Source organism: Colius striatus, chromosome 1, assembly GCF_028858725.1.
Source record: "Colius striatus isolate bColStr4 chromosome 1, bColStr4.1.hap1, whole genome shotgun sequence".
Taxonomy (NCBI): Eukaryota; Metazoa; Chordata; class Aves; order Coliiformes; family Coliidae; genus Colius; species Colius striatus.
The window spans coordinates 200,657,998-200,684,522 of NC_084759.1; the positions used below are offsets into that span (position 1 = coordinate 200,657,998).

Below are 26,525 nucleotides of genomic sequence, written 5' to 3' on the forward strand. Positions count from 1 at the left end.
TGGTCTCAGTGATGGCCAATGACAGCACAAGGGGCAACAGGTACAAGCCGGAGCATAAGAGGTTCCAAAGAAACACAAGGAAGAATTTCTTCCCTATTCAGGTGAGGGAGCACTGGCACAGGCTGCCCAGATGGGTTGTGGAGTCTCCTTCTCTGGGAACATTCAAAACCCAGCTGGATGAGTTCCTGTGTGACCTATTCTAGGTGCTCCTGCTCTGGCAGGGGGGTTCAACTGGATGATCTTTTGAGGTCCCTTCCAACCCTTAACATTCTGTGATTCTGTGATCTGTTTTCCGTATGACACACATTCCTGTTTAGTTTCTGTTTTGCCAATCCATGGTACAATTTACTACTACATCATTACAAAATACTTTTAGCAACACTCAAAATCAGAATCTGAACTTACTACAAACACCCTCAACTCAACTCAAACACCTCCAATTCCATAACTGTGAACAAGTCAAACAGTGAGACTGTTACAACAAAAGTATATAGTTGCTGGGTTTTTTTCCATTTCTATTTAGGAATGTTTAGGAAAAAAAGACTTAATTCTCATGCAGTGATGTGATTCCCAAAATCAAGGTGTGATTCCCCAAAGCAGGTTTTGGCTTCATACTACATTTTCAGATGTGGTTGCTTTTAAAACAATGCATGTGTGCCTTCCAAGCACAATTCATCTGACTTATTTCTCCATTGACACTAGGAGAGGTCAAGCTGACTAATTCTGATATTGTCACCTGAAGTTCACATGGAACATATTTCTCACCACCTTGTCACTACTTGGCTGTTCAGCATTCTGATCTGCCAAGCTCTCAGAACCACAGCTGGAGTAGTTTGAAAAGAAAAATTAGGTTCCATCTGTCACAAACTGGGTACATCATATTCATATGCTCTTTTGACAACTACCTTTTCATACACTTCATGTATGGAAGTTGAGGGTAAGTTATCATTTCCCAGCCTCACACAGATAATCGGAAGAAATACTAACAATCAGATTGGTAAGTTCAAATGTAACAGGGAAAAACATCAGAGGGGGGAGGGGGCAGGAATGACTTTTTGTAAGAATCCTCCAATTATTTTTTAGTGAGCAATATTTCACCCTCACAATATTTATTTTGATAAATCACAGCCATTCTGGTTGAATGTTCAGATACATTTCCCTCAAAAGCACCCAGAGGAAGCACTATGCAGAGGCATCCTCAGCAGGAGGCAGAGCTTCACTAAAACAATTCAGCAATATTCTATGAACCGGATCTTGACCAGCTTGAGAGTTGGGCAGAGAGGAACCTCATGAGGTTCAACAAGGACAAGTGCAGAATCCTGCATCTGGGAAGGAACAACCCCATGCACCAGTACAGGCTGGAGATCAAACTGCTGAAGAGCAGCTCTGCAGAGAGAGACCTGGGAGTCCTGATAGATAATAAACTGAACATGTGCCCGGAGTGCATCAAGAAGAGTGTGGACAGAAGGTCAAGGGAGGTTCTTCTCCCCCTCTACTCTGCCCTGGTGAGGCCTCATCTGGAGTCCTGTGTCCAGTTCTGGGATCCTCAGCTCAAGATTGACAGGGAACTGCTGGAGAGAGTCCAGTACAGGGCCACCAAGATGATGAGGGGACTGGAACATCTTTCATATGAGGAAAGGCTGCAGGAACTGGGGCTGTTTAGTCTGGAGAAGAGGAGACTGAGGAGAGATCTTATTAACATTTATAAATATCTAAAGGGTGTGTGTCAGGAGGTTGGGACACTCCTTTTTTCTATGGTAGCTAGCAACAGGACAAGGGGTAATGGGATAATGGGAACACAAAAAGTTCCACTTAAATATAAGAAAAAACTCTTTCACTGTGAGGGAGCAGTGGCACAGGCTGCCCAGAGGGGTTGTGGAGGCTCCTTCCTTGGAGGTGTTCAGGACCCGCCTGGACGTGTTCCTGTGTGACCTGATCTAGGTGGACCTGCTTCTGCAGTGGGGATGGACTACATGATCTCTAAAGGTCCCTTCCAACCCCTACCATTCTATGATTCTATGATTAGAATACCCATCTTTAAAGAAAATGTCTCAAGCCTGTCAGTGTTTGAGAGGCATTTGTACAATGCTCTTAATAACACACTTGAATTTCTGGTCAGCTCTGAACAGTTGGACTAAAATGATCACTGTAGGTCCCTTCCAACTGAAACATTCTATCGTATTCTAAATTATTTTGGCAAAGACTCCATGTCATAAGGGAAAGTAAATTGCCTCCAGTAGATTCACAGAATTGCAGCTGAAGTCAAAGTTCTGTGCTTTAAGACAGTACTGCTCTGGAAGATATTTATTATTTGCTAATGACATTGCTGGCACAGACACATTTACACCCATAATCCTATTCCCCTCCTACTGTAGACAGCGTGTAACATAGAAAAGAAGACCTGGGGAACACAAGGATAACATCAAGTAGTTTGTTGGTTTGGTTGGGTTTTTCCCCCCAAGAAGCTGAAGCTATTATTTTTTTTTCACCTCTAGCATTTCAGGAAGAGTTTCCACAGAACAAACAATTACATACAACCTATTGTTCACTTACCCTGCTGTCTCTGTACACATCAAAAACAACTGAAAAGGAGAAAAAAACAATATGTTAATCTTAGAAGACATATAGTGTCACAGAAGATGTCTAAATCTGAATAGATACTTGTGTAGACAGCACAATCTGAAAAGTCAGTATGTCCAAAGAACTGCAAGCCAGAATTAGATACATTTCCAAGAGGGAGTTGAAACCTTTCAAGAACTACTGTTAATGTACCAAGAGATCATTTGATGGGTTTTTCCATTTAATGTTGGTTTCATCTGTTGATCTTTCTCCTCACTGAAGAACACTTGATAAACCCAGCCCAGAAAGCAGCTTTTCTTTGACATAACTGCTCTTTTGTTTACAGCAGAACAGAGAACTTTCAAGGAAAGATCAAGATTCTACTGTGCACATTGCACAAATATTTAATAAGAGAAAGTTCCTGCTTGATGGAGATTAGGACTTCAGCAGAGAACAAGACAAACAGGTTGTAGGAACAAAGGGAGTATGCTGAGGAGGAGGTGGCAGTGAAATGGCTATGTTCAATGTAACCTCAGCAGACAGAGCACACCCACTCACTATCAACAACTCTTTCAAACAGGCCCTTTGCTAGGTGATTGAGCAAAGCTGTCTTGTGCAGCTCCATTGTTGTCTCTCCCTTGACTTAATTAAGCGTGAATCTTTGCACACCATCTTTCTAATAGCTTCTGCTCTGTTTAGTTAAACAAATCTTTGTCTTTCTATTCTAGCTCAGGAAATCAACAGACAGGCATTGAGGCATGACTACATGCAGAAGTTGTACCAGTTTAGAAGACAGGCAGGCAGAGAGAGGCAGAGAGAGGCAGAGAGAGGCAGAGAGAGGCAGAGAGAGGCAGAGAGAGGCAGAGAGAGGCAGAGAGAGGCAGAGAGAGGCAGAAGTCAGATTTAGAAAAACCTCAGACAAATGTTGTATTGTTACTTCCTTCACTAGTAAAGAAGGGAATACTTCAGCTAAGAGATTTCCCAATACATGTGGGATAAACTAAACTCAGGATATGACCAAGGAACACTTGAGCCTCTGCAGCTACTCAGGAAGCTGCCTGGCAGTAACAGGGATGTTGATTGATCATGTTCATGCATGTAAAGCTACTCAGCCTTCTAACATTTCTACCATCTCATGTGAAGCTGGCTGGGTTAAGGGCAAACCACAACTCAATAGTGCCAAAACCAGTCACGTCACTGGCTTTGACCATCTAGCCCGAAAATCCACACAGCTTTTTGCACAAGTCCAGTTACGTCAATTTAAAATGTCACTGTCATTAAGTGCTATACTTTCTCAAGATGACAAGCCCTCAGTGGCTAAGCCAGTCATCAACACAAAGAGGAGTACAGTAATCCTAGACTTCTTTTCCAGCTGAACTTATTCTTTGATTTATACTCCTGTTAAGACTGACTGCACACTGGTGACTAGTTTGGGACACTAACAAATGCTGAAGAGATTCAAAAAGGACTCGTTCCTTCTTCTTAGGGCCCACCTCAGAACAGCAGTGTTGTGTACCAGCAGAACTGTAACTAAACCTTACCATAACAGCTCAAAATGGAAGTTAAGGCATGGCTCAACACTACAGTAAGTATTTGTACCTCCAGAACACGGTTCATACTGTGCTCTTATGAAAGGTATTGAGAGGGTTTTAACATCACTTAGAAGTATTATTTATAAAGCATTCATCCATCTGTTATCCTACTGCTCTGATTCTGCAATGCTTCAGCTGCTCTGACTCAATTCTTCCATCTGGAGATGCTACCAGACCAACTGGAAAAAGCAGAGCAAGCAGCATCAAAATGCCCAATGAAATAACAAATCAGGGAAAAAAGCTGTAATACCTTTCCTTTTAAAAGTAAACAAACAAGCAAAGTCAGATTTTTATTGTTAACAACATATATGCTAAGAGATAGTGGATCAAGGGATATGATGTGGGATGAATGAAAGGGGATTAAAAGAACCCTCCAAAATATTTTCTGCATGGCATTTTTCTGCAGATGGGCAAGTCTCCACCATTTAGTGCCTAAGAACAAAAGGTTAACAAACCTTCAGCTCAGAAGGTCACTCTGAAACCTGCTTTCCCCAGAAGGTAACTCAGATGTCATAGTTCTACATCCTTCATGTAAGACGAGACTTCAGATCTTTCAGTTCACCAGACAGGAGTTTCAGAGCCTAAATCTAAACATCAATTTCCAAAAATGGTGCCCTGAATTCTTCTCTATCAGGTCATTGCACACCAGTTAAAATTATGTTGGAACACAGAAGAAAATGACAAGACAGTTATCAGCATATCAGATCTTCAAAACATTAGGGCTGTGGACCAACTAAATTAGTATAATCATTTCCAGACTGCTCGTCTTCTCCAAGCAGTGGTTCTTGAGAACTTCTCTGGACTGAAATAAAGGAACTCTGCAGAGTCAAATTATTAAGAGTTATAATATATCAGAGAGTGGCATCTTTTTCAGAAAGTCAGACAGGACAAATCTATTTGACTGCTCTAGTAGCTCAGCAAAATCATCAACCATGTTCAAAACTTACTTAAAAGTTGAGTTTACAAGGCTTTCTAGAATAAAATATAACTGACAGATAATTCTTATGTTTATGTGTTTTACTGAACTGAGGATTGGTCTACACCAGATACAACTTTGACTTCTTTACTGTGTTTTTTACCACTACTGATCACTCATCACAATGGAACACTATTCAATTCAGGAAACTATTTCCAATAAGATTTGCAAAGGACTGCACTTTTTAAAGAAGACAATTTGCTTGGGTTGCTTAGGTGTATCAAATGCATGGCCTTTAGTTAAAAGTTTCAGCAGTTGAAATGTTCCAGGATAAATCATTATAACTTCTTGCAAAGAATCCTTTCTTCAAGGAATACATCAATAATTTAGCAGCAAACATCTGACAAAATCTTTATAAACAAGTATTCTTCTTACTCCTGAACATCTTTTGTTAAGCTTTTCCTACCTGTGAAAGCAACACTCTATGAAGAGAGATGCATACAAAGAGACTTAAAATATCAGGGATGCCATTATTTATTGAGAAGTACCCATTTTACCACTGATCAGCAGTAAACTAGAATTTAGCTCACTGCAACTTGATGCACTGTGAAGGAAACACGCCTGGCTCAGCAAGAGCAAGGGGGAAGGAAGATAGGTCTCATTTCTGCAGTGTTTGCCCTGCAAGTCCTTTCCATTTCAAACCACTACCTTGACAAAAGAACTTCAAAGAGGCTGAACCTTCATATTTGTTTTCAAGTCCTTGTAGCTTGTGCAGTATTACAAAGCTTCCTCCCCCCTGCTCCCCTTGCTAACTGAAGCCTTAAGATACTTACAGTCTTCATCCAAGAATTTATACTCTATGTGTTTCTTGAAAAACTCCTGTATTGATCTACAGATCTCCTCATGTTGCTTGGAGATATGATCGTAGTATTGAGTGTAGTCCCTCTGTGATATACCTGTCAATAATTGTAGTTGATTACAAAGAGCTTTAGGCATTCAAATAACCCAACCAGACAGAATGCATTTATCAGGGAGATGCATGTTACAATCTATATTTCAGAAGTCAGAGTTCTCCCAAGTTTCAGCCATTACCACTGACTTATTGCTTAGCTTCATTTTCCTATGCTTCATTTTCCTATACTTAAAGCACTTCCATTAGGAATCTCTTCCTTGAACTGTTCTGCCCTACTTTTTGTGAATCTCACTTCACTTGTATACACTTTGATATTTTAAAGTGAATTTCAGGAAGAAACTTTACCTGCATTTAAGTTTCCAGTTCCTGTCTTTTTCCTTCCATTTTTATTCCCTCCTCAGTTACTCTGGTCAAAAACATAGTGACCAGATTTGGTACCATGAAATTAAAGGAGTGCACATTAGCAAAGATGATAGATCCTAGTATACCACAGAGATTCACACTTAACCCATTTTTTTAAGCATGGAATAACACATACATGTTTGATAAGGCACTACAGGTGAAACCTTAAATCCTAAAATCAAGGAGATGGCCTATCATCTGGAATATTATTTCTTCCATTTGACCCCCTCAAGGTCTGTCTTGCTTATGTGACATATATAAACTACTCCACGGGTGAGAGAGCACTGGAAGGGGCTGCCCAGATGGGTTGTGGAGTCTCCTTCTCTGGAGACATTCAAACCCAGCTGGACGAGTTCCTGTGTGACCTACTCTAGGTGCTCCTGCTCTGGCAGGGGGGTTGAACTAGATGATCTCTAAAAGTCCCTTCCAGCCCTTGTGATTCTGCAACATCACAAGCTCTTAATTTCAAACAGTTGTTTGTCTACCAGATAATAGTTTAATATCAAGAGGATTATACACTTGCATGCATCTGATGTGACACAAGTTCTCGTACAAGATACATCAACGTAAGCCACTGCAATACCCTGTTGGACAATTGTCAAATCCAGACCTTCCCCATCAATGCAAAATGAGTAGTTCCACAAGAAAGATGTAGTTGGTTTGTATATGGTTAAAACAATGGCAGTTTGGTTTGTATATGGTTAAAATAGCAGAGAGGTTAACTTTTACTCTAAAACTTTGCTGACTACTAGCAAAGATGTGCTCTTCAATGGAACTTAATACCACTAAAAAGTCAGATCTAAAAACAAAAATCAAGAGATGGTGGCATCTCAGGGGATGCAGCTGTATAGATGTATAACTGGAAAAGCATTCAGTACACTGTGCAAGTAGCACTCCTTAGTTTGACTGACACATATATTAATTTAAAGAGCATGGGAACACACTGTGAAAAATCTTGGAACTATCTTCAGAAATGCAGCTGGAGTGCTAGCTAAAAAAAACCCCATACTGGTAGATCTACTAGGTTTCAAAAACTTGTAAAGAAACATATAGAGCACTTAAATAGCCAGCATACAAATGCTTTGAGGTATTTGAAAATAAATATCCCTCGGCATTCTATAATAACTCTATGTTCCAATGTTTTTAAGGTTATGACAGTGATGAATCCCTTTGGCAGCTCTGGTGTTCCAGCAGCGTGTAACAGGACAGAATTCAGTTCTTCTCCCTTCAAAAAGCCATGTCAGTAGTCATTAAGCTTAATGGACAATCTGCTATTAGCAAGAAAAACTACCACAGTGAACTGTAATAAGCCCTGCAATAGGCATGAATGGAGAGAGAACAGGAAGATGAGCGTGAAAGCACCAAAGGAACAGACAAATTAGCTCATCCCAAAACATTTCCAAAGCAGCTCCACCAGATCTGTCCAGGACACCCAGACCAGGAAAGAATCAGGGAGCACATTCTTAATGATTGACAGAAGTGGGACAGGATGGAGTGACAAATTGCTGACAGCCCCTAACAGGTACAGAAAAGCACATCCAAAACAAGTACGCAGTGGCCATGCCAAGAAACCAGGAGAAACAATGAAGATTGGACAACTAATATCCTTTCCCTTCTGTATCATCACAGACCATTTGTATATGTGCATCTTGGTGCTTGTGAATTATGTAGGTGCAAGACATAAAATGAAGAAACCTAGTTCTCCTGTTACAATCAGCAGAGAAGAGTCAATACATGCAGAGGAGTATAATTCAGCTAAATTCACTGTAGAGCTGCCTAAAATACACGCTCTAGCACAATCTGCCTATCCTCCAGCTGTCATACGTCTCCCACTGCACCCACCAGCTGTGGATACCACGGCTGTTCAGCGTCACTTGCAATGCTTTACATTTAAGATTTTGAACCAGAGTAATAAATCAACAGGTTTTCTGACTAAACTGTACTGAATATACCATAAACTCAAGACACCTCATACAATTGTGGACATGTTCTGACCTCTCCAACCGTCTCTGTATAATAGCTACATGTGGTGATGTTTCATCAGCATAATACCCAAGTGTCTGTATTCCTGCTGCAAGCTGGAGATGACGCAATTCACTCCAAGTATAACAGAATCACTTACAAAAGAGCCTTTGGGTGAAGTTTCTGAATTAGCAATTAGAATTAAGGATATTCCCACTGTAATATTGAGCAACTGTGTCATCAGGCTTTCAATGTGACATGTCACACTTTACATTACAGAACGAAGAAAACATTAATTCCAGAAATGAGATGTGGTAAGGAAGAGCAGTCTTCAGAATTAGCTGTGACTCAAGGAGTCACAGAAACTCTTCAGAACATCACCTGATAGTTTTAGCTTCAAGAAAATCCTTACCTATAAGCTTGTTTTCCTTGACAAAGCATCTGAATTCTGCACCAGGGATCAGTTCACACCATTTGCGAAGAACAAGCTACAGAGGAAAAAACCAAAAAGACAAAGTTTGGTGATAAGATGATCTCTGAAGTTATTCCTGATAGATGGCAAAATAATCTCAACCTGCAGTTCACATCATCTTAGCAGTTACTTCAAAACAATTACTATTATTTCATAGAATCACAGAATGCTTTCACTAGGAAGGCCCCTTTAAAGACCACTGAGTCCAAACTAGATTTAAGTAGAAAAGTTCAGGCCAGACATAAAAAGAACTTTTTCACCATAAGGACTGTTGAACACTGGAACAGCTTCCTTGTAGAGGTTGCACAGCCTCCATGCACTGAGGTTTTCAGAGCAGATTTGATGAAATGCCAAACAACCCGATGCAATTTCATTGCCTTACTCAGCTTTGTGCATGAGAATGGACTAGAGACCTCCTGAGAGCCCTTCCCACCTTCATTAGCTTGTGCTCTTCCACTTTGTACAGCATTTGTAATTGTGAAATTATTTATGAAATAACCTCAAAGTTACATTAACGATAAAGCATGGAAAACAAAATCCTGCTGTACAACACAGCAAAATCTGTCATGGAATTGGCAGAAAGCTGCTCCCTAGTCAAAAGAGATGATGAGCAGGATTAAATTTAACCAAATCAACCCCTATTCTGGTTTACACCCAAGCACAGTTCTGTGATGCCTTTGAAGGCACAAACTAGATAAAATAAGGACATGGGATAGAAATAGTAACCAAACTATTGTAGTCAATAGGACAGACTGCCTGGTAATTAAAGCATCTCTCTGGCACATTCTCAAGCCTCTGCGTTTCCTAAACTGAAGTATTCAGATGGATCCATTCTTTTGAATGCCTTAATTACTGCTACTGGATACTGAAAACTCCCAAGTTCATTCAATATTCCAAAGTCCTTTAAGCCCACAGGATGATGACAAATGCTGTATTTACATAAAAGTTATTAGAGAAATAACTAGATGCTGAGATAAAGCAACAGCACCACATGAACAGTTTCAATCACTGTTAATATCTACATTCCTAGCTTAACATCTTAATCTGGTAATGAGCATATGAAACAAGACATGACAGACCAGTTCAGGATGTCCCCAGCCACTACAGTCAACTTCTGTCTTCGTAACCTCAGCTGTGACGCTCACAAGCAGCATACTACCAAGAATATACAACTTTCAGCTACTGAATTTGTCCTTCCTGGTAAAATCTGGCAGACATCACAGAAAACTGCAAGGAAGCTGCAAAAGTCTGAACTTTAGCTCATCTCATTTGTAATTAAATGAAATCCTTATGATGCTTAATCAGACTTCCCCCACACTGCCCAAGCAACACAATGAAAACAAACAAAACAAGTTTTATGGGCAGATACCCAAGCACAAGTGGCACCCTGCCCACGAGTGATTCACTGAAACTGCCTAGAAATCATGCAAAGAGTCCTACCTCATAGTTCAAGGAAGGATCAGGGGAATCATCAGTACAGTGAATAAATCTGGAAAAGTAAAGTACAGGCATTAAAATCTGCTTTCACATATAAGATTTTAGCCATAGTGATAAAGAAATACCCCACACTGTGAGTAACAAAAACTACTGTTAAATTATCTCCAAGACATACAAGCCAAGTAAGTTCAATACCTGAATAACAAATCTCCTTTTGACAGTTACCAGGGGGAAAAAAATCACCTCTTTCCACCTAGTGTAATTTGGAAGCACTTAAATTTGTACAAAGATGTGACTAAAATATGTTTACTCATTGTGAAGTTTTTTTTTCTGTTTGAATCAACAGCACTGCTCCTTTCCTCTTTGTTGTTACGTTAGCATTAACTGGACCAGATAAACTTGAGCAATCTAATCTAGTTTCTCTTCAGCATGTTTTCCCCTCCTACTTTGAATGTTTAACTTCCTAAGCCACACAGAGACACATCATTGTGCCTTACAGTAGCTCATTTCCATGAATATTGGATGCAAAACAGCGTCACTCTGATGACGTCCAGCGTCCAGCGCCCCTTCTGATTCCACAGCTTGGTGTCTTTCTAAAGTAAGAGCCTTAAGAAATACTCTTACAAATCTCCTAAGCAGGAACAAACAAAACTATTTCCATAACTGCAAGCAGATGTGAAGGTTCTGTCCCTTGAGAGTAGCTGACACTGTCACCTTTCAGGAAGTATCAGGAAGGGAGGCAGTGAAACCCAAGCCAACTTCTGAGTAGCTTTTTGTCACTTTACAGTAAGCCTTGTAATAAATCCTGTGACTTTCAAAGGGAATTAGCAGGAGAACACGCATTTTCCTTCCAAGTGCACTCCCTGGCCTTATTGGAAACAAACTACTTGATGCACAGAACTGTGTAAAGGGTCACTGCTGAGCAATAGTCTTACATGGCAACATTTATACTACATCCCTTTGGCATTGAACTTAGTTAGGCAATCCAAAACTGAATCAAAGCATTGCTTTGGTAGGACTCGGCTGTCAGGCCACCAGTTTGAAGCAAAGAGCTATCCTAAGAGTTCATTTAGTGTGCTGCCAGCAGAAAGACATTTCACACATTTTAGTTTAGACTTTAATATCCATTAGACACAGAAAGAAAGGGTGACAGCAGGCATGCTTTCCAAAAGTACAGTAACCAGGCCATATATATCTGTAGGCCCATGTAAACAGATAACATCCTTCAACTACAGTTTATATTCCCCACAATTTGAGATCTGTCAAAGCAACAGAAACAAACTCATGAGAGCTTGCAGTTTTCATGGACTCAAAATTCCTACCTTACTAGCACATATGCCTACCATGCTCAAGAAAATACACCCACTCTCCCTTCCCCCCCAAAAAACCCCAATAATAAACTAAACATAAAAAGGCAGCTGAGGTCCAGCACATGGAGTTTTCCAGGCCCTGCACCCTAGGACCGGTGTTACCTCTCACAGACTTCCACATCCTTTTGGAGGGTTAGATCTTGGGAAACAAAATAGTTCCAATTTTACATTTTCTTAATCTTTTTTTGGTAGCTTTAATTGTTCAGACCCAGCTGAATTCTTCTATTACATATGGGCTTTTATCATAAGAGGCAGAAGACTAAATGAGGTTTCTGTAACCTACATTCTACTCAGGTTTTGAGGTACTTGAAAGAACAATCAGAAACTTCAGGAACCCAAAATTAAAAGATATATGGTCTCTCTTTACTGAAGCCTTTGAAAACTGTCATTTTGAATACTCCTCAGTGTGAAGGAATTAAACTCAATTGCTAACAGGTCTTGTGCTGTGGTCAATGGGTTGATTACAGATTTATACTTAAGAATCAAAGTCTCTTTATATGTAGCAGCTGTATGTTAATCTCCAAATACAGATACTTGACAACAGGATACACTACATGAAAACATTACACAGTTCAGTTCTCGACACTGAAAAAAGCAATTTGAGGTTTGTGAGACTTCCAGCACCTATCCTGCTATGAGAGCCATAAACTTACTTGCAAATGACTGAGATTATTCTGTGAATAATAAACTATTATGGCTACAATAAGAACTGTAAAAGTTATTCTGTGCCACACCATGCTCCTGATATCATCTCACAGCTTGCTTAAAAATCTTAATTAAAAAAAAAAATCAAGGAGAAAGACCTAACAGCCTTTGAACTGACTTGTTATTTGTTGAATACTGAACATTCCTGAAACTTCAATGACTAAAAGATGAGAGGAAATTCAGGCACCATTCCAAAGATAATCTTATACTGCACTGTATATTGCTAGGAAAGACAGGATGCAAGTAAAAGTGCATGGAGAAAGAAAAAAAAAAATCAAAGGCCTCATTTTTCATATTCTCTCATGTGGAACTTTACACCTCCAAACAGTCTACACTAAAGTCTAAACCAACAGCTACCGTTCTTGCAAAAAGGTAACTGGAGTGCCAAGTCACATCTTTATGAGCCAACACTGCCTCCTAGGTTCTGCTAGGAGAACACCAGCTGCTACTCTTCCACAGCTCAAAAAACCCCCAACTATTATAATTTCTTTCTAATTTGTAATGCAATCTTTGGAAGCACTGAGTCTGGTTCAAAAATGTATAGTCTGTGCTAGCTTAAAAACAAAAAAGGCTGAAAGTTCTGCTAGGTTTTGAACAACATGCTTAGGAGCCTGATGGGCTAAACCCCACCTTCTCAACTGTTCTCAGAAACAGGCACTTAAATTTTAACCAAGACCTCTTATAAACACCTAGATTTTTAAAACTGCATCTCCTTCATGTTCTTTTGTGTCTTGCACATTACTACATTTGGAAACTTGGCCTAGTGGGAGTTGTTTCAGCAGCTGCATTAACCCAGTAGACATTTCATACCTAGTAAATGTGGCACAGATCAGTCCCTTCACTCTGTTTCCTGGGCTTAGGCAGAGCTGAGTGGCAACTTTTAGACTCTTTACTTGAACTGTCTAACCAGCTTCTCTTTTCAGGAATGAACTTCTGGAAGAACCAGGTTGATGGCACCAGCTGGTTCAATAAAATACTGAGAACTGATTTACAACCTTAAGTGTACATCAGGAAATAGCCCTTCTTGCACATGACTCATACTGTGCCTCTACACTCAGTCCAAGAGCAATCTCTACAAAAGAGGTGCATTAGGTTGCTTTTCAACAACCTAGAACTTAAAGGACTTCGATTTCTCCTCTACAGTTGTAACTGGAAAAATAAGAACTTGAGCATTCAAAACCCCAACAGTAGTGCCTGCAGATTAAAACATCCAGTACTGCCCTGTAGAATAGGAATAAACTCCACAGTTTGACAAAATTCCCAAGGTTTATTAGCAAGCACGATGTAACAACAATAATTGCAAGGGCATTCTAATATCATTAGAACTACTGTTAATATTTACAGTGGTCTCAGGTGGGCAACCATGTCTCAACAAAATGTAGTCCACACATTCTAACAATAAGGAAGAAAACTGTGTTCTAACCCAATACACTCACCAGGGCTTTGAAAAATTTTTTTGTTCAAAAGATGAGTTCTAATCACTTCACAGAAATCCTCATTAGAATGAGGGGCTTTTTCACTCTGCTTACTTTGAAGCAGAAACATCAACCACATTAATGAGTGCATTGCTCTGAAGTTTCTGTTAAATTTATACAAAATTTACAAGAAGGACAGTTAGTTCATGATTTTGAACTTTTCAATCAAACAAAATGTCAACATCATGAGAGAATCCAAACACTTAAAACACACAAAGCTTATCTAGGTATGCTCAGTATGTTTGCTTTATTGCCATATTCTGTTAAGATTTCAAGAACCGCATAGCTGAAGCTTTCTTGGAACTTGAAATAGTTGAGAATTACAGCAAGGGCAGTTCCATGACCTGAACAACATATAGATCAATACCAGATAAGGAGATGGAAAACGAGAGAGGAAGAGGCAAAGAAAGTGGTTGGCCCCAAGTCCTACACCAGCAGGAAAGAAACAGATCTTCAGACTGCCATTGCAAAGTCATTTCCATATTACGACCCATGAATCACAGAATATTAAGGGTTGGAAGGGACTTCAAAAGATCATCAAGTCCAACCCCTCTGCCAGAGCACCTAGAGTAGGTCACACAGGAGCTTGTCCAGCTGGGTTTGGAATGTCCCTAAAGAAAGAGACTCCACAATCCACTTGGGTAGCTCCTTCCAGTGCTCCCTCACACTCACATGTTTCTTCATGTTTCTTTGGAACCTCTTATGTTCCAGCTTGTACCTGTTGCCCCATGTCCTGTCATTGGCTATCACTGAGAATAGCCTGGCTCTATCCTCCTAATATCCACCCTTTATGTATTCGTAAACATTAATGAGGTCACCCCTCAGCTCCCTCAGCCTTTCCTCAGAAGGGAGATGCTCCACTTCCTTTATCATCTCTGTGGCCCTGTGCTGAACTTTCTCCAGCAGCTCCCTTGTCCTTCTTGAACTGAGGGGCCCAGAACTGGACACAATATTCCACATGTGGTCTCACAAGGCAGAGTAGAGGGGGAGGAGAATCTCTCTCGACCTACTGCCCACAGCCCTTCTAACCCACCCCAGGATGCCATTGGCCTTCTTGGCCATGAGGGCACATTGCTGGCTCGTGCCCACCAGGACCCCCAGGTCCCTTTCCCCTGCACTACTCTCTAAGAGTTCATTCCCCAACTTGTACTGGTACCTGGGGTTATTCTTCCCCAGATGCAAGACTCTACACTTGTCCTTGTTGAATTTCATTGGATTTTTCCCCCACAACTCTCCAGCCTGTCCAGGTCTCTTTGAATGGCAGCACAGCCTTCTGGTGTGTCAGCTACTTCCCCCAGTTTAGTATGGTCAGCAAACTTGCTGACAGTGCCTCTGTTCCCTCATTGAGGTCATCAAGTGGATTTTTAAGTTAAAACAATTGAACAGAAAACAAAGCAAGAAGGGTATCCAACATTTCAGCTGCCAATTAAGCAGGGCGAAAAGTCTTTTAGACCACACTGAGTACTAACGAAAGAAGCAGAAACACAGTGCTCCCTCTCAGTAGAGCTTCCAAGGGATTTGCATGTATTATGTATCCTATTTTCATTTGTTCAGCACTTCAGGTTCTTATACCAGCTACATTTTTAATTTCTGCTTACTAAGGACTAGGGAACTGGCAGCTAATCAATAGTATAATTAAGGAAGACGACTGTTCTGATTCAGCAATAATAATTTCACTGGCTGGGTGGAACATTTTGTACAAATAACTTAATAATTTAGAACTACCATGCACAGGCTGGACAATAATATGTGCTTTCATCAAGTACAACCTATTCATTAAAAAATGAGATACATAGATATCAAAGTGATTTTACACACTACACGTTCCCCTAGTCCTAAACACAGCTTCCATTCAATTTCATGGAAACCACAAGACTCCACTGCCTGTATTTACCTTACCAAAACAACAAAGCCTGCTCTGACAAAAAACAACTCCTGTCCCCAATTTATACTGACATTAGATTAGACAAGAATGGAAATGCATACAACACTTCTCCATCAAAACTTAACCTTTAGATTAGGTGATGATCCCTCAATAATTTTGTAAGGTTTGCTTCTTTGCCATCCTCTAGCTGAGCTGTGCTATCTGGTGGTGCATGTGGTCTTATCACACTGGAAAAGGAGTCTAAATGGATTGGACTACTGCAATTTGAGGTGTTGGCTCTCTGCTCGAGGTTACTCTCCCACAGCAGGATCAGCAGAAGAGTGTGTGCCGGCTACAGGCTGCTCAGGCACCTGGGTTCTTAGTCTGATGGGAACTTAAGGTGAAAGCACTGATGGCTCAAGTTAACACCCGTGCTGTGAAATCTCACAGCATGGGAGCCAGAATATATTCACCGCCTCCACCACTAAGTCAGTGCTGTCTGCAGAGGGCCAGGTGAACAGCTGAGGCACTAACTTTACCTGATATGAGAGAAAACCTGACAGAAAATGCACTGATTGCAGTCTCTGTGAAGGTGGTCAAATCAATTCATTCTACCATATAAATGGCATAAACTAAGAGCACAAACACATGCAGAGAGTTAATGCATCTTTAAATGAAGCGGCGCCTACTAAATCACTGTGTCCCAAACTCATTAGAAAGCAGCTAACCAAACTGGAATTCTCCAAGAGTCAGGGTATTTTTTTGCTGAACCTCTTTATACATGAAGATAGTAGAATACAAAATCCACATTATTTAGTACTCCCAAAGGGATGATAGAAAGTGTATGGTTCTATTTGGACCCACCAGACTCAGTCCTGAAGGCATTTACAACAAAGGACACATTAAATTTTAGTGCTCAGCCCTCTGAGCAAATCATCCTCAAGACATTTGGCCAAGTCACCTAGCCTCTCATTAGAAGAAATCATGAAAAAGAAGCTTCTTGGTAGGGCACCAAAGTCTTCTGACAATCACTATTCACTCATTCCTGAAATGTAAATGATAGATTTCTTGTCGCTTTCCTCTCAATACTCACAACTGTTTCCTAGTCCAATACATTTTCCAAAGTGTCTTCTCACTCCAACATCTCCCTTCCTTCTCAGTTTGCACCTCATAATGTTGTAGGTTAGACATAGTGTAAAAATCTAGCTTCAGAACTGGACTGACAGTGCTGCTAGCACTCCATAAATGCAGAGAGAAGGATGAGGATGTTGCTATCTATCCTTTTTTTAAGAGACCAACAAATTTAGGGAAAAGAGTGTTATTAGAGTTGCAGGAATTAAAAAGTATGCAGTTGCACAGCATTAATGCAACAAGTTTCACATTTAGACAAAACAACACTTATCAGGTCATCAGGACTATTACACTTGGTAACCCTCTTTAATGCACCTAGAACAAGGGCCTCACATTTGATCGAGTCTCCTGAATATTGTAGTTATATAAATAAGCATCGACTAATTATTGAAAACAATCTGCCAGAAATCAATGCACAGAATGACCTTTTTCTCTGAAATTCTGCTTTTCTGATAGTGACAAGAACATTACATTTGAATAATTTTATTTTCTTTCAGAAAAAGGCACTCAGTTTTGAATTGAGTGACAGGAATCAGATGCATCTACTGCAGGAGGAAACTCTTCTATACAATTAAGTACTCTCTTCATGACAGCAGATGAAACAAACCCCAAGAACATTGAATTTGTAATGTTATCTGTAACTATTATCTGTAGTGACAGTTCCTGGAATGCATTTGTTCAAGAGCTACAAGACCTTGGCTTCAGAAGGAGCTGTAGGAATACATTAGCAGAAATCTCAGGAATCTTTCAGGCAGACACACAACCTTCAACTGCTTCAAAATTTGAAGAGGACATAGTAAAGTCATGTTGTATTACCAAGAGAAGTGGCAACAATAAGGTAGGTAGCAACCAGTAAACACTAAGAGGGGTGGGAAGGCAAAAAATCCTAACATTAAAATGTCACTTGCTCTGAAAAGCAACTCAATAAAAATGATCTTAGTGCACAGTGTCGTTTTGCAAGTACTGCTTGAATACAATGGCTTCCTGTTTTGTATTTCACTCATTTGCACATCAAAATAAAGAGAATTAATGTAAAATTAAAATGGAGACTGCTCTGCTCTTATTGACTGAAGCTGGAAAATAATTTTGATTTACTAGGAAAGACTCATTTATGGTAAGTAATGATGATGTCAATTTGCTTCACAATTGTCTGCACTAAATTGGACCTGGCCTTTTATTTTTGCATGCTAGAGGGAGATAAAGAAGACTGGAGCTCCCTCACTCCAATGTTCCCTTTCCAAGAACAACCAACTTATTTATTACTGAAACACATTATTGTACCCAAAAAACTTCTAAACATGAACATTTAAACATTTTTCTATTAGATACTTATCATTACTGTTCAGTAAAGAGTAAGATCTTTCAAAAGAAATGAAAAGCTACCTTCAAGGGTTGGGGTTGTTTTTTTTGACTGAGTATAAATAAGATTGTCTGCTAGAAATCAACTTACGGCTGAGTGAGGTCACGAGTAATGAAGTCTGAACTCTTGAAGAGGAGGAAGATGTCACTGAGAGCTTTACATTTCAGAGAGCTGTTCATTGCTATCCAGTAGGCATCCTAAACAAAAAAAGCAGATTAACCAAAACTGCACCTTTACAAGTAGGAAGGAATGCAAGGTGCAGATCTAGCCAAATATTACACAATATTTGAAACACACACAGAATTGCTGTTTGTTTTGAGGACAACTTCATTAGCTGTTACCAGAGACACAACAGTTCCTGCATTTCTCACCAATGCTCTGTTGAAAGCAGAGCAGTTTCATTAAATAAATAATTACAAAAAAAAACAACTGAGCTTTTGCCTTACTGCTTCCAGGCACTTCCTTGGAATGTTTGATTGAACACAAGTTTCACTTGAGAATATGATACAGAAACATTTGGGTGCAACCATCCTTAAGGTACAGCTAGAATACCTAAAATAACAAGAGAGGAAGTTTCCAGTATTTTTAAAATATGTGGAGTTTTTAATCTTTATCCCAGGCAAAGTTTTTGACTGGTATACTCAATGAGAAGAGCCTGACCATCATGTTGTTATCTGTGATAAGAAACACAGGGGTTTTATGTAAGAAAGACAGCGCTGCCTTGCACCAGCATCACCCAACAGCACACCATCTAGCTCTAATCCACCACAAAAATTCACTGTGGCATTCTTCATTGACAGCTTGTCTATCACTTCTTCCTTCATCAGAACCACAGGTTCCCAATGCATTAAGATAAAGCAAACTAAAAACAATGCTTATGATAACATCTGTTACCAATTTTGAGAGTCAGTACTCTTACCCTTGGAGCACTCCAGTTAAGTTTAGGAAAAACACTACCACCCAAGGAACTTATTGCTTCTTGAACTTTAGCTGTGAACTCAGGGAATTCTGGTGCCTGAACAAAGAACAACAACAACAATAATATCAATTGCAATACATTTCTTTTTGAAGTGTAGCCATCTTCTAAATACCACTAGAAATACATATTGTAGAAGGGACAAACATATCCAAAATCAGGAATCAAGAATCCTAAAAAAATAATGTAGAAATAAATCACTTAAGAATCTACTCTGACGTTCTTTCAAACAGAGAAAATTGAAAATATGTTTCCAATTCTTATTACTACCAAGACTCTATGACTTCAGGAGAAAACCCAAAACTTCATAATGCTCATCATGGAAGCTGCAACAGCTGGCAAAGCTGCCAAGTCAAAAGCAGACCTTAAATACATACCAATGGTGGATTACTGTATACAAATAAGATCCAAGAAGATTTAACAACAAATGGACAGCCTTTCAAAAATGGTTTGCTTAGAATTGGGCATCTCTTTAAATATCCAAAATATGAGTATTGTAGCATTCTGTCAAAGTATTAAAAGGTAGAAAGAGATTAGTTTTGTTTTTTAGTAGTTTTCTAGTTGCATTTAGGAGTACAGTAAGAGAGCAAAGGTTAATAAATCCATTCATGGGCAATTTAAGTTAGAGTTCCTAATTTAAGCTTTAGTTTTATAAGGTGTTGTAAACAGCAGGTAATACTTTAACTCATCTTTCTTAAATTAGGTCCTAAAGTAGCTCCTTAACAAAATGTTGCATCAAAATAGAGGATGTACTGTTGGACTAGAAAACCTTGTAAAGAACATTGTCAATGTTGTAAACATAAGATGAGGGGGAAAAAAACCTCCTCAGGATGCTATAAATGCCACTCTAGGGTTTTTTTTCGTGTTGCACCACATTCAAACAGATTGCTGACCTTGAAAATAATGTCATAGAATCAAAGAATGGTAGAGGTTGGAATGGACCTTTAGAGATCATCTAGTCTAACCCCCTGCAATATGAACGGACTTCAGGTATATACAAAAGACTTTTCACATAACAGGATTTATGGCAAAAAGTATATAAGAACACTATTTCTGCCTGAGTATTTTTAAACTCAACTCAAAGCTGACTTCTAGGCTAATGCAAACTGATGCCTCTAAAACAACAAAACCCTCACAAACACACAAGTGATCAAAAAAAGTGAATACATTTTGGCATTTCCTTTCTGCAGCCCCCTCCAACACAAACACTTTAAAAAACTCTCTCACATTTTAGTGCAGAGACCCAGCCTGAACTTCAAAAGTTCTGAACCCTTCCTTAGGACATTATGTAGTCTCCAAGGGAAACTACACTTGGAAAACTTGAAAAAGCACTTGTCTTACTTTATTTTTAGAGCTTCAGTCAATTCTAGGAATTGTTCCTGCAAGAACTCTCCATCCATTGTATTCTGACCCCATCTCCTCTTATTTTGACAGAAGTCAGGAGTCACAGTATAAATGTAATATCAGCACATACTAAGCCTCCCTGGGGAAATGTTACCTTCCTATCATTTCATTGATAGAAGTGGAAAAAATGTACAAAGAAATGTGGTTCCACAGCTGCATGAACAAGATAGATTCTGGCCTGTCCTACATTCCAAATGCCTGACTTTGATACCATCACTATTAGTGCATGTCTTTCTAAACACAGAATTTTCTATAAATCTATATTCTAATTCTTCTTCAGAATATAAAAAGGGAAACAAGTTTTACCTGATGATTCCGAGAGCTCATCAAATCAGAAAAATCACAACCACAGCTCACCTTACTGCTCCCTCAGCTAAGAAACCAATAGAGAATTATAACCTGGTAAGATACGAGTGCCATAGGCTGAGAGCAAATGCAGAACACCAGTCTCTGGCCTGTCCCACTATTCTTTAACACATTATGTTTCCCAGTGTCTCCCTCTTCAGCTTCTTGAACATCACTACTTGATCCATTCTCATCTCTTGCAGTAACTCCAGGGGCAGCTTTCCCCCTCTCCTGCATTCTACATGGACTGTTTCCACAGGGAACACTTAAAAGCACACAAGACTATCTCCATTCACTCACTGGCCTCAGAGCAGTCCCTAGTTTTCAGACATAGAAGGCATTTTTGTCATGGATGTAGTCTTCAGAGCAATCACCTACCAAATTTACAAAATGGTGAAGAGCATATTGTGAAATTCTATTTTTAGAGTTTCTGTCTTTGACCAAATGTAGGTGTATTTTTGTAGGAACTATCCACAGGCCCAATCCATGCTCATTATAAACCATTTTTAGGTTTGACAAAACATAAAGGCATGCCAGCCTCTGAACAAGAGCCACCGTGGAGGCCAAAAGACCTCTCTTCTTTCTTTATTCCTGCTTTTACTGCTGAGCATGATGTCATATGGTATGGAATATCCCTTAAGACAATTTAGGTCAGCTGTCCTGGCTCTGACCTAGCTCTGTCCCCTCTCCTCCTCTTGCCTCCCCCTAGCCTAGTCACTGGGGAGGCTTGTGGGGCTGACTGAAAAAAGAGACAGCCTCAATGCCATGCAAGGACTGCTCAGCCACAGCTGAAAGTTAACTGCACTCCAGCCAGCCCCAGTAAAATATGAGCAGTAAAGCTGCAATCTGTACACAGTACACAGCATTTATCCAGCTAAACTGAAATCCCTAGGCCTATATCCTGATGGATATCATATCTCTTGATTATGTCTTTCCTTATTGTGTTGTACATTACAATGAAACCCGATACAAAAATCTGGTATTACTTTTTAGCAACATTGACATAGGCTTTGTAAAAGGTAAGATGGATGCTAAAAGCATTTACTTTACCAATGCTTAGATATTTGAACTGAAGCTATTAGTGTGGGCAAATTTGGCAGGTATTAAGTTTTAAAATCTAGGCTACACATTCTGTGCTAGCAAACACAGCTCAAAGCCAGGCTGTGGTTTGTATTGCACCTCATTCAACGTGAGCAATTCAACACCATGACTAAAGTAGCAATGGTAGACAAGTGACACAAGTCCATTAACTCTGGCAATGATGGGGCACCTGCAAGTTTAAAAAAGATCTAAATAAAAAGATCAAGGAAATCTGGTTCATATCCATCATGAGCCTTATCCAGGCACAGTGCAAGGAGAGTACAGGAAAAAAAAAAAGACAGAAAGAAATGTACTTAGGAGGAAATAATGGCACAGGTGTAAGAGAAGAGCTGTGAAAATCGAGCTGCAGGGGCTTCATTTCTTCTGCATCCAGTCTGATTAAGTAATTGGGAGATATTCAAAGTGGTGAAAATGAAAGACAGCTATATTTAGAGCCATACTTCAGTTAATTTCCTATAGTCTAACAAGTGTGTGATTGTTGGTGATGAAGAAAAGCGTTTTATTTTTAGTTAAATAAAATTAAGCCAGCAAAACTTTCTTAAAGCTACCGACAGCTACACTGCCATCTGTCTAGAATGGTCTTGGAAAATGTTAAATATAGCAACAGATATCTGTAACTGGCCACAAGTCTGTATCACAAGCTTGCAGAAAGGATACTACTGACAAATCCCCACATTAGGCTTTTACAGCACCTTACCTTAAGTGTTGTAGTATTCTCATCATCTGACCACTGGGAAAAAGAAGAACAAATCAAAGGTTACTGGTCTTCTGAGATAATTTACAACAATATGAGAATTCATATGGTTTCCTCCAACATGTAAATCAAATCATTACCCTGGAGCTCCTGTAGCACAACATCACCATGCTCCAATTATCAGAGCTGTAACTTAAAACAGGAAAAATATTGTATATTCACTGGAAGAACTATTCTTAAAACAGACAGCTATATATTTCAATTGTGATTTAGATCACAAATGTGGACATTTCAGAATTCAAAGTCTAGGTTTTTAATCTCCAGCTCTAGCACATCTATCCTTATACTCATGATCCATTAGTTTCATTTCTATTTCTTTTTGTACCTTCTGTCACCTGGTGCTTACACAATTTTTCAGCATCTTTCTTCTAGAACACCCTTCTGAGCCACCATGGCCTCAGAAACTTCCATTCTTTCTTGAAATAACTCCTCCAAAAATTCTCTTCCTAATTTTCCAGGGCATGAAGCAGCATTAAGTTCAATTCTAACATCCTTCATCATTCCCTACTTACTATTACAAATGCAATTATCAAGAAATTAAAAAATCAATTAAAGACTTCTGTGAAAAAGCACAGAAATATTTCCAGCCTTCCCTGACATCACAGTATAAATAACAATGTTTTTAAGTTTTTTCAAGGCAACTGCCACATGATTATTTTGTGATGTACTCCCCTCACCTCTAAATTATGCAGAAAAGTTTATACACTCATATTTTTCTCAACAGACTTGACATTAAGCTGCATTTTGTACTGACCTGTATTTCCTCTGCATCATCACTCCCCTCCTGAGCATGACTTGGTGGGTCCTCTCTGAAACAGAAAAACAGCAGGAAAAAAAAATATCAAGCACTGGAGTTTGACTTGCTGTGGAAGTGTAATGTGTGTAGTCATCAATCAGCTGTTGATCTTAAATGTTTTCATAAGCAGATTAAGCCTCAAAACCCCTGGCAGAGCAAGCCAGTACAGGAAACTGAAGACTGAACACCTGGCGTTAGACTTGGACCTTACCCAAAACACTTTGACTCCTTCCAATGAGCAGATCAGTTTCTGCTCTGAGAATGCCACAACTGAAGCTTTTCAACACCCTACTAATCATTCTTTTGCAACTTTACTGTACTCTGACACAAGCACAAAATAAATAAACCTTTTTTTATTAAGCAAGTTCAATCAAAACTATGTTTTGTCTCCATACTCCTTTTCCAAGTGAACACTTATAGAACTTGAGTTTCAGAAGGTGACCTGTGAATTTCTGGTTCTGAAAAGAAAATGTCCTCATGCTTCACACACAGAAAGGAAGATCCTGTGGAAAGTGGATACGTAGTCACTAGCATCCTCCTGTAAAGTTTCTTTTTCTGCAGAGGTGAGATGTGCTGCTGTACAAACTCACATCTCTGGAAGAAAGCACTTGACAGGAAATATTCCCTTGAAGTTTGAGGTGGCTTTTGTTAGCCAAGTGTAAACAACTTAAAGGAGATGACCAAGCTCTTGAAAAAAACTTATTCACAGCAAGACAGTGTGGCAAACAGGGTAAGTTCAAATATATGACCTTGCCTAACTCTCCCCCAAGCCAGATTCTGCAGACCCTTTACATGCTTCCATTGGGATTAAACTATGTATTCAGTCTTTGAGATCTAGAGGTCAGATACAGGTTCACTGAAGATTAAAAGTAATTTTGGCCTTAACTGCAAGAGGTTTACATTCAATTCTAGCTAACTAAGTTCAACTCAGTGAAAAACTGGCTTCTAATAGGTATTTTAAACTGGCAACATCTTAAAAACCAGGATTTAAGTCAATTACACAGTTGTCCATTATTCCATTGAGGACAGCAGAAATTGTTTGTATAACAGAGTTCCAAAGTTAAATCCTCAGTCTTAGCTCTTCTGAAGACTTATCAAAAAGAAATGGCTGCTGCTAAATATGTCACAATTCTGCAGAAGCAGGTGAGAAGATTACTTCTTATCCAAAGTGGTTTAAAAAACAATTATAACGTTCAGGATACCTTTTATTTAAAAATAAAACAACAAAAAGGCTTCTGATCTTTACAAGGTGTTAAAACGGCGTCAATTTTACATAAATCAATTCCTAAGAAATTAAACAAATTGAACACAGTTCCCTTACACTCACAGCCCAATTGGCTGCTCTGTGAGTGGCAAACTACCCATTAGGAAATGATGGAGCGTGGGCTGATTTCTGAGTCTGATCATTAACAAGATGTATGCATGCAATAACCACTTTACAAGGAAGCCATACAGTTTGATTCTAAGTAGAGAACAGAAAATGAAGCCTGGGTTTTTACCAATTGTTTCTCATCTCTTTTTACCTCACTCTCATTCAAAATCTTGGCATGGATATACATACAGCATATTCAGACATGTCACATGCATGGATTCTATCTATGTAAATGAAGACTTTATAGAGAGCTTATCTTACTGAGAATGAAACTTAGGTAATGTCACTTCATCCCTGGATAAGGCTGAAGGCGTGTGAATGGCACGAAATCAGCCAAGCCTCTGAACTCCAGTGAACTGTATAAAAGCAACCAAACACAAACCACCAGGCTGTGAACTCAAGAGACTGGTAGACTCCAAAAGGAAAGGCAGAGAAAAAAAATGAAAGAGCTCCCTCTACTTGGTCTAAAATGAAAGAATTGACCCTGCTCTGGCAGGGGGCTGGACTAGATGATCTTCCAAGGTCCTTCCAATCCTTAACATTCTGTGATTCTTGGTCTAGAACTAAATGTATTAAATTGATTTTAGGATCTACAAGTCAAGTTTTACTAACAGTAACAGTCAACCCATGTTCATGTAGTTTGAGGTTTACTGCAGCCAGACTGATCAAATGTTAAAAACTCACTATGCAAAACATAGTATGTGTATACAAAATTGTGCTGTGAATATAAAACAGCATTAATACTTCGAGGGTGGGGGAAAAAACACTCTTTACCTTCCAGAAACCACAAGTGTTCCATCATCCAGCAAATACTCTTTCACATTCTCTGGCAGAGGAAGTATAACACTGGAAGAAACATCACAATTTCTTTAATAATTTATTATAAATATCATCTGTTAAAATAATAAGAGCTAAATAAAATTTCCTTTTAATAGAACATACCCCAATAACAGTACTTCTTTTTCTAAGAACAATGAAAAAAAAAAGTTCTCTTTCTCCCCTCTCATCCTTTCCACAGAAAGCAATGCTTATTTTTCCCTCCAAGGCAGTACAGGGGTAAGAGGCAAAAATTTTAGATGAAATTCACAAAAGTGGCACACATCTTCAAAGTTCTAAAAAATTCAAAGAAAGAGTGTGTGGGGCCAGTGAGAATGAGAAAACATGTTGCTTAAAACTAAATGTTTCCCTTCTGAGATCCAAATAACAATTTGCCTATACTATCCAAATGTTCCAAAAATGCAGGATACTCAACTTACAAAAAAATATGCAAGTGCTAAACTCTAAAAACAGTTAAAGTGTTAATGCATGTCCATTGACAGGCAACAAAACTGGTGAAAGGTCTGGAGCACAAGTCTAATGAGGAGTGGCTGAGGGAACTGGGGGTCTTCGGTCTGGAAGAGGCTGAGGGCAGACATGATCACTCTCTGCAACTACCTAAATGGAGGTTTTGGGATTGTTTAGCCTAGAAAAGAGAAGACTAAAGGGGAACTTCATTAATATTTATAAGCACCTAAAGGGTGGATGACAGGAGGATGGAGTGACACTTTTCTGTGTTATTCAGTGACAGGACTGGGTGTAATGGACATAAAGTGGACCACAAAAAGCTCCATTTAAGCACA

At 39.3% G+C, this 26,525-nt stretch overlaps 1 protein-coding gene across 1 annotated transcript in view; it reads right to left on the reverse strand.

The window, feature by feature from the left end:
* CDC123 (cell division cycle 123) overlaps positions 1–26,525 on the reverse strand; it is a 36,294-nt gene that overhangs the window by 9,201 nt on the left and 568 nt on the right. Inside the window, exons 2-10 of the mRNA XM_062020002.1 lie at positions 25,681–25,752; positions 23,493–23,547; positions 22,682–22,714; positions 19,078–19,173; positions 18,249–18,355; positions 10,257–10,305; positions 8,757–8,832; positions 5,901–6,023; positions 2,554–2,582 (exon numbers count right to left, since the gene is read on the reverse strand). Coding sequence (XP_061875986.1) covers positions 2,554–2,582; positions 5,901–6,023; positions 8,757–8,832; positions 10,257–10,305; positions 18,249–18,355; positions 19,078–19,173; positions 22,682–22,714; positions 23,493–23,547; positions 25,681–25,752 — 640 coding nt within the window. The remainder of the gene's footprint in view (positions 1–2,553; positions 2,583–5,900; positions 6,024–8,756; positions 8,833–10,256; positions 10,306–18,248; positions 18,356–19,077; positions 19,174–22,681; positions 22,715–23,492; positions 23,548–25,680; positions 25,753–26,525) is intronic.